Source organism: Phytophthora parasitica (genome assembly GCF_000247585.1).
Source record: "Phytophthora parasitica INRA-310 unplaced genomic scaffold supercont2.40, whole genome shotgun sequence".
Taxonomy (NCBI): domain Eukaryota; phylum Oomycota; class Peronosporomycetes; order Peronosporales; family Peronosporaceae; genus Phytophthora; species Phytophthora nicotianae.
Window position 1 is genome coordinate 382,859 of NW_008649026.1, and position 8,789 is coordinate 391,647.

The window sequence follows — 8,789 nt, forward strand, 5'->3', positions numbered from 1 at the left end:
GCTGCAGAATTGGAAAGAGACCAACGCAATATTATGATAACTCAGCCCCGCTGTTTGATTATCCATTACCGATGCATCTAACGGTACTCGGAACAGAAGCTATGTCGTCTGTGGTACTGCAGCAGGCATCACCAGAGCTATGGGAGGGGACGACGATACTGTATCATCATCGCTAACTTTAAGCATCATACGCTTCTCTTCTTCATTGTACAGCGCAGATAGTGGTGTGGGTACGTCGTGCACAGCTATTGCTGATGCTTCTGAGGTCGAACTTGATTGTGAATCTAATACCGAGACGCATGGACCTCCCTCTCGTTGCGTTTGAACATTTCCCGCTTCTGTTGAGGTACTGGAACCTTCTCCAGGCTTCGAATCTCCAGGCATCTCCGCATTGGCAGCCTCACCAGATATTGTTGCAGGGACTATACCATCCGTGGATTGTTTCCGGTGTTTCGTATCACTTGGTAAATCGTCCTGCGGCTGTCTGTGACCTTCTCCGTAAAGCATCGCTGTAAGCGTCGGTGAAGGTCCCATTTCGGGTGCCGGTGGTGGCTGGTACTGCTCTTCCCAAAGTGTTTGAATCGGTAAAAGCACTTCAAGACGGAAGACCTTCCAGCGCTCGAATGCTGAGTTGCCCATGAAAAGTTGAGCTGAATGTGCAAAGGCGCTTGTAAGTGCTTGATCCAATGAGATAGCGATGTCCAGGAAAGCAGGAGGCGGTGACGGCTTCTTGGCTTCCCGTGCAGCAGCATCAGGTATCGTTGTCCAGCCGTAACTCTGTAACACAAAGTCGAGCGCACCTCCCAGAAGCAAGTGGATACGTAGAGGATCTGTAGACGAGCGAAATGCCGGTAATTCCTTGCCAAACATGAACGGAGAATCCTCAAGAGCGACAATGAATAATCGGGCAATAGCGCAATGCAAGATTGACGCTTTGGGGAAGCGTGTGATCAGTTCGAGAAGAGTATCGAGCGTCTTGGTACGAATAACCAGAGTATCTGCTACGGTGCACGACACATTCAGCACTGGCAGCATGAGGTACACAAGTTGAACGTGGGTGGGCTTAAATCGCCACTGTAGAGATGTTGTCTCCGATGAGAAGAACGATAACACTGTAGGTAAGTGCGATAGAAATACTTGCCAAACTAACGGCAAATCTTCATGAGGACTGCCTTCTGTGCACGCCGCAGTGACGGAATCTTCGCCTTCTTTAACTTCAGCGTCGTGTGTAGCAGCGGTAGCTCGACAAAAAGCCGCTTTTGTCACACAACCACACTGAGTTTGCTGTAACAGCGAGTTCAGCACTTTCAAGACGTAGGATTCATTCGCGAACAACGTAGGGAGTTCATGTAGATCACGTAAAGCTGCTGTAATCAACTGCTCAGCATTTGACCCAGATTCACCAAGTGACATCGTCATTGCAAATCCCAGACTGCCTTCTCGTTTCTCATGGATGAGATCAGTCAGCAAGTCGCAAGTGAAGACCATTCGTGAAAATCGCACAGTCTCGATATCTTTTGCCACGCGCTGGTGAATTTTTTCCGAAACGCGGTCACTAATCTGCTGGATGGGGTTCATCGGAGAAAGTTGGAGGAGCGAGATACCAACCAGTGCCTCCACTTCCGGTTCCGAGTCGGTTCCCGGTAGTTCATTACACAATCGGACCATGACATCCCTCAACGGTTCATAAAATACGAGCAACAGTAGCGACTCGAGAAAATTTTTCTGCTGTCGAATATTTTTGTCAAAAAGTGCCATGAACATTTGCGGTGAGTATTGATCCATGAAGGCTGTGATAAACCGAGCAAAGGCCTCAAGAGTCATGCTATCGCGTGAATTGAACTCGGCGAGAGTGTGGGCGATCAAAGCTCGAGGTTCGCCCTTCAGAGCGCTCATAGCTGCTAATAATTGGTGAGAGAAACCTGACACACATAATACCCAATGAGCTCGAAATGCTGTCGCGTATTCCTCGTATGACGGTGGTTCTCCCGGCTGTCGGGCTGCTGCTGCTGTGGCCTTCGCTGTTGGTGTAGGTTCTTGGAGCATTGAACTGACCAGGCACGTCACTGGGTTATATAGGGCAGACATGTTAGCTCGAGATCAAATCTTTGCATAAATACATCCATCTCACAATTGTCTGGAGCCATGAGAAACGCGAGCATTGGCAAATACTCATCGGAGAGTATGGTGACTTCACCCAGCACTCGCACCATGTCTTCCTGTTGAAGAGCATCGACCACACTGCGCAGCGCCAGGATTTCAGCTAAGCGCTCTTTCATTACGACGAAAAGTGAGAATATTCAGGTCTTAGAAGCTGGAAGAGTGGCGAAGCAGGAACGACCAGCCACCAGTCTAAAAGCAAAGCCAGGCAGCACGATTCGTCACGAACGTGGCGTTGATAAGGCGTTGACGAGACGAATACAGGCTAACAATACGAATCCTATAAATATTCACTCAGTTTTTGACCAAATGGATAACTTTACTCCTAGAATTGTAAATGGGGTTAACTGTGATACGTAACTATTTGTAAGCATCGATCGGCATCTTGCCTATGGCCACGATGGTAACTTTGCCTCCATGGAGGCTGTCGTTCGCCGACGGCGACGATAGTGTTTATATTTCATTTGATTACCCCCACAGCATGCATTCCTATTGACGAAGTTGAAGCCATCATTTTTGGCCTATCAAATCGACCGTAATTTACGACTTTGGTATCATTTTCAAATTGGAGACCAAGTGACCAGACACCCAAGTCCTTAGGGAGAACAATGGAAAAAGCCTTCACGAACGCCAATTGGTCTGCACACGCCAAGGCGTACAGCTCCGTCTTCAGTACACTGACTGCTCGCTGGGCGGTGGATTCACTGCAAATTGCGCATCATGAGATCCTGAAGAAGCTCCAGCAGCACGAGGCCAAGAGCGCCGGCACTCCGTTCCACTTCCTGGACGTCGGTTGTGGCCCTGGAGTGCTCAGCTTCGAGTTCGCACGTCGGTACCTCACTGCCCCGACGGAAATCAGCATCACCGCTTCGGATTTATCCGAAGGAATGCTGCAGCAATTGACTGACAAGCTAAAGGAAGACCCCACACTCAGTCCGTTCACCCCCAAGTTTACCACGTTGCAATGCGACGGAATGGTGCTGGAGGAAATAGCCGACGGATCAGTGGATGCAATCGGATCCAACTTTGGCTTGGGAATCTTCCCGAATCGCACAAAAGGGTGGAAAACAGCGCATCGGGTGTTAAAAGAGGACGGTCTGCTGATCGTCACGACCTGGAGCGACAAGAGCTCGCAAATGATCTGGTTCGACAAGATCACGGACATGTTTAACGCCACGGAGGGCGAAGGAAAACCCTTGGAGCCTCCGTCGTTGGTTGCTGGTACGGACAAGAAGAGGATCTTGAAGGAGCTACAAGAGGCCGGATTCAAAGACGTCAAGACGTTCTCCACGACGCACACCATTGTGTTTGACGACCCAAAGATGATGATTCAAGCAAACATGAACAACCCATTTACTACCAAGTTCTTGGAGAGACTGACGAAGGAGCAAATGGAGCAGACTCTGACCGAGTTGATGGAGCAGGACGCGCAGGAGAACTTTTACCAAGAAGGAGCGAAGACGGATAGTGCTGATCCGTTTGCGGATGGACAGCCACGTTTGATTCCGTTTATTGGATTCACCGTAGTTGCACGCAAGTGAGTGGCCAGTGGTATCTTACCAGGTGTTCATCAAGAAGATGACGCACTACCTACATGTACGTTTAGTTTCTGAAATGTGCTTAGTTAGCAACTAGCACTTGATGATACCCATTTCTTGAAAGCAATTTAGCGATCACTATGTCGTGAAGTTGCTTGTTACGCGTTCTTCTTCTTATTTTTTACTAGTCGTATGGTAGTGAGGAGCTCTACAGTTCAGATTGTGCCGGTTTTCGGTGTTGTTTGTTCGATGAATATGCCTCTTTCAACCTTTTCGTGGAGCGGATGTCAGTGTTGATGTTCTCAACAATGCGGTCTCGCAGTCGTCAGTATTTGTAACGCGTTGACAAGGCAAGACAGTGTCGTCTACGACCATTTGTTTCTGCTGTATGAACGACGCACTGCTCAAGAATTTCGATAAAGATGGAGACAGCCTACTGAGCAACGAATGTCTCCAGTGGTGACTCAACCCCTCTGCCTGGTTGCTCACTGTTGAAACGTCTGACATTCACGTATAACCAGCAATGCCCAGTTCACTATCACTTCTTGAGCATGCCGCTGTAATCACAGTATTGGGCTTCCTACTGTGTCCTCAACAAACAGTTTCTAGGTCGACGGATTTCGTGGATGTGTATTACCAGGTCTACACAAACCAAGCAAGGCAACATAACACGAGAGACGGCGATATTCATCAGCAGTTTTTACTTGGCCAAGCCATTCCAGACGAAGTCAGCGAGAAGCTTCAGCCGTTTGGATTGAACTTTACCTCACTTCCTGATCTTCTTCAGCAGGCATTAATTTGGGACAGTGGATATGCGCGTGGCGACAATGGATCGCTTGCTAAAGTCTACACACGTTGTGTGTCGAACAATTCCAGCAACACAATGGCTAACCTTTCTCTCAAGGCTCAACAAGTGACAAATACAGGTTGCAAAATACAGAAATGCTTGGCCGATGACTCCACAGCTATTTATTCAAGCTTCTCCTCGAACTGTGGACCCAGTCAGCTCAACGACATCGTACAATGTTCTTGTGCATCGGTGAAGACAAAGGCGAGTATTGCTCCAGTGTGGGCGACTGGCGATTTATCTACGATCTCTTCAAACAGCAGCACGATACCCGAGACGATAATACGGCGTCACACGTGGAGTAACGCCACTGCGGGTCGTTCAGCAATTATGTTTGCTATCCAAACAAGTGATGAGTCAAACGCAGATCTGTGTGCATCCAAAACTTCACTGTCGTCACTAACAATCCCATGCATCGAGTATCGCGCCTCGGACGATCGATGGTGTCGTCCACAGAGTTCTTCTTTAATGTCGAAGTGGCTGAATGAGTACGTGGCCACCCTTGAGACTTCAAATTCAGCAGAAAATGAAGCGAATAGCTCAGTTTTCAGTCCAATTACCGATGTCAACAACGATGACAGCGCAAATGCCACCTCATTACAGCACAATACAACGTCAGGGCACTGGCAGAATACAATTCCAGTATTGATTGTAGGAGCAGCCGCACTGATAGTGACCGGTATTGCTGTCTTCATGTATCTACGACAACGTTCAGAGAAGCGAAAAGCCGAGCTGCAGAATTCAGGAGCAAACCGGTTAAGTATGAGCAGTACCCAGAGCAGCACTCAGAGCAGCCGTGCAACCCGAAAGCCTCACAAGAACCCGCTAATTGATAGAGAAGATATCTTCGGAAATCCACACGACTGCATCCAGATATTAACGTCGTCGCCTCTCACATTATCGCACACTGGAACAGCGGAAAGTCATTCATCTGAAAGTCCCAAACCGGATAACCCCAAGGACTCCGATGTACTGAATACTTTGACGAATGATCCGCACTTGAAGCACGCGCAGATCCCCTTTGATCGCCTACAATTCCATCATCTGATAGCCCGAGGCACTCATGAAGTGTGGCTCTGTGTACTGCGAGATCGCTGCGTTGCTGTCAAACGATTATCCAAGGAGGAACGGAAAAATCTGGATGAAGTACGCGCGTTTATCAAGACTATACGACTCAGTGCGCTGTTGCAACACCCGAGCATCTTGAGTTTCGTTGGTGTCGCGTGGAGCTCGATGCGGAATCTGTGTCTTGTGATGGAATATCTGGAACTAGGAGATCTCCAGGAGTATCTCCGACAATCGAATCCAAACCGGGATCAAAATGAAATTTACGAAGATTTCATGAGCTTCTCGTTGACGTGGAAGAACGAGAAGATGCAGATCCTTTTGGATATTACTCGGGGTCTGGTGTACTTGCACCGAAAGCGTATTATCCACGGTGATCTCAGAGCCAAAAACGTGTTGCTTTCGGCTGATTTGGACGCCAAGCTGACTGGTTTTGGAGTTGTCGGCTACCGTAGTGATAATCAGCTGGAGAAGGCGCAGTCTACTCGGCCTAACACGCCATTTTGGACAGCTCCGGAGGTATTGGCGGGTGGGGCACCTTCACGAAAAGCTGACATTTATTCGCTTGGTGTTGTAATAGCTGAGTTGGATACGCATCGATCGCCGTTCTCTTCCGCTTTAACAGCTCGCGGCAGTCGAATGCCACCACTGCAAGTGCTACAACACATCGTGTCAGGTCACTTGAAGCCCAATCTATCGCCCACTTGCCCCAGTGAGATCGCGGACTTAGCAGAATGGTGTCTTCAGCGTGACCCGGACGCGCGTCCCAGCGCAAGTGATGTCGTCCAAGCTGTTCGAAGTATTCCTGGGTATAACCTCGACGAATTCAGCTTGTAGTTTCTTGCTGTAACAGCGTCCTAGATAATGTCAAGTCACCCAGAAGATTATTTATCCAAGCTATACACATGCCATCCTCCTTTCCCAGATTCTGAGTCAGATGGGCTTCCTTACTTCGTTTTTGCCACTCTGTATTCCGATTCCTCACGCCGACAATCAAATTGGTCGTGCAGGTTTACTGCTTGTCGATCGAAGCAGTTTTTCCTCCAACCAAAAAAACCGGCCAAGGGCCTGCCAACCAACCCCAAAACGAACCGGCAAGGGAAAACGTCCGTCAGTGGGTGTATCTCCGTCTCCTCCGCTACCTGACGTAGCATGCCTCGTAGTTCACCAAAACTAATTAGCATTCCACTGAGGGACCGGTAATGAAATCTCTCAACCAGTTTGTGACCGCCATGATTTTCGGAAACATACACGAGCTTAGGCCTGGAACAAGTTTGTAAAGGCACAACCCCACGGAGTTGTTGTTGGAGAGGTTCGTGCGAAACTCCGTAAGTCTTTGTCGCTGTTCTAATGGGCACACCGTTGTTTACCGCTGCGATCGCTTCTGACCAGGTGTTGGCTGGGACCTTCGTTTGCTTCTTCACTGTGTTCTTCATGCTAGAAGTTTGCAGCGAGCGCTGAAGGGCTCACTTCGATTCCTCAGTCTTCTCAGCCGAAGTAGTCGTCTTGCTGGTATTTTTCGGTTGCGCTGGCCGAGACCTTTGGCATCTTGGGAGCGACTTGACGATTGCGACTTTCCTTCCGTACAGGAAGCCGGGGTGTTCACAGCGTCCACTTCGAACGCGCGAGTATTGGAGCCGCAGATCGCTAGCAGGCAGTCTTCTACTTTTTTTTTTTGGGAATGCTCACTGAAGATTAAAACTAGAGGGGAAATGGGCTGGTAGTGCCGAGTAAAAGCACCAAATGATCTAGTAAATCGTCTGCGACTTACACTGAAAACATATTTTATAGCATAATGTTTGCCTAACCAGCGATGCAGCCCAGTTTTGCTACTTCGTACCGAAACACTACCAGTATAAAGTACTGTGCGTTCTACTCAAAATTCCCTACGAGGTTCTTTGATTGAAACTCGCCCAAATAGGCTAAAGATTTAGGTTGATTATTGACTCGTTTAAGTACGATAGGGACCATAGACGGTGCAGCTATTTTGAATTAACAGGGATTTTGTATGCGTGTGACTCTTCGAACTGAACGAAAGAGGCAAATTTGGCCGGAATTGACAATACGACTTGAAAAAGAGGCGAGCACACAAAAAGGCATACTTATTATAAAATAGGTACATAGCACTATTGTGAGCAGTTCCACCACAATGCAAAGAAGCAAACCACTACAGCAAAGGAATACAAAACTGATGCATGGAAATGTAGTAGGTAGCCTATCGAGTAGGATACGAGACCGTGCAAGGACGGCAAGTTGAAGTCGTTGATGTTAGCGAGGACAATATCAACTAGTTCAGCGGCGACGAGTGTTTTGGGTGCCGTATGGTGGCTAGTGCGAGCCAGTGTGCTAGTTCTACCGAGGACAAGCGATGCTGGCGAAGTAGGACGATGGCAGAGGATCGCAAGGGTGGCGGAAGATCGAAGGTAGGGGGATATATGAACGCAAGGAGAGTCAAGGCAGGCACTAAGGGGGCGAGGTGACGCGGCTAAGGAGCGGCAGAATTGCTTTGGTCCCTCTCAGTAGTGGTAACTAGACGACGATGGGCTTCGGTAGGTGAGGATCACGAGCAGGCGGGTAGCTGCTCGGTCCTCAATTAATATTATCCCTGTTGGTGGACAGTTAAGACTTGATAAAGGAGAGTGGCGTTGAAAGGACAGGTTGCAGCAAGGTGAAGGTAAGCAGGGTAATGTAGGCAGAAGAGGGCGGGCGAGCTATTAGGGTGGTACGGATGTGGAGAAAAACCACGGGGGTCGTTGCTGTCGGCCGAGGAGGCAGCAAAACTCGAATGCGGTTTCCTACAAGGAGCTCCATGCCTAATTACAGGTTATAGAAACACGGGTTACATCGAGGGACACAACCAAAAGACACTTTAGGGTTGTCGGTCACCGATAATGCGTCCTCTCCACTGTTCTATCTGTCTGGCGTCAGGACCAGCGCCTAGTTGTTGTATAGTCGGCCCCCACATAGCCTCATTACGTTGCCTGGGACCTACCCGCCACCTAGGTGTTGAAGCGGTCATGATTCCAAAGGAAGGTCAGCGGATGCAACAAGAAGAGCATGGGAGTTGGCCGTAACTACAGAATACACATAAGATTGTAGGGTAGCAACTATAATTCAAACCGGCTTTTTCAATCTAAACATACACCACAACGTTTCTCTTCTGTTCCAAATGGAGGAGA

General features: G+C 48.7%; 3 protein-coding genes across 3 annotated transcripts; 2 read left to right on the plus strand and 1 right to left on the minus strand.

The window, feature by feature from the left end:
• Window positions 1–44: 44 nt before the first annotated feature.
• PPTG_14138 (hypothetical protein) lies at window positions 45–2,657 on the minus strand. The gene is made up of 2 exons (XM_008911124.1): window positions 2,132–2,657; window positions 45–2,066 (listed from the first exon to the last, which is right to left on the minus strand). Exons 1-2 carry the CDS (start codon window positions 2,277–2,279, stop codon window positions 100–102), a joined length of 2,115 nt encoding a protein of 704 aa, XP_008909372.1. The 5' UTR covers window positions 2,280–2,657; the 3' UTR covers window positions 45–99.
• PPTG_14139 (hypothetical protein) lies at window positions 2,658–3,979 on the plus strand. Its single transcript, XM_008911125.1, has one exon. It carries the CDS (start codon window positions 2,769–2,771, stop codon window positions 3,699–3,701), a length of 933 nt encoding a protein of 310 aa, XP_008909373.1. The 5' UTR covers window positions 2,658–2,768; the 3' UTR covers window positions 3,702–3,979.
• A 1,034-nt stretch (window positions 3,980–5,013) lies between these two features.
• PPTG_14140 (TKL protein kinase) lies at window positions 5,014–6,447 on the plus strand (the record flags this gene model as incomplete). The annotated part of the gene is made up of 1 exon (XM_008911126.1): window positions 5,014–6,447. One exon carries the CDS (start codon window positions 5,014–5,016, stop codon window positions 6,445–6,447), a length of 1,434 nt encoding a protein of 477 aa, XP_008909374.1.
• Window positions 6,448–8,789: the final 2,342 nt, after the last annotated feature.

What these genes read in the sequence shown, in the direction of transcription:
- PPTG_14138 (XM_008911124.1), bottom strand. Translation starts at nt 2,279, where the DNA reads ATGAAAGAGCGCTTAGCTGAAATCCTGGCGCTGCGCAGTGTGGTCGAT. An exon ending in TCTCATGGCTCCAGACAATT is followed by an intron (nt 2,067 to 2,131) that starts GTGAGATGGATG and finishes TATATAACCCAG; the next exon opens with TGACGTGCCTGGTCAGTTCA.
- PPTG_14139 (XM_008911125.1), top strand. Translation starts at nt 2,769, where the DNA reads ATGGAAAAAGCCTTCACGAACGCCAATTGGTCTGCACACGCCAAGGCG.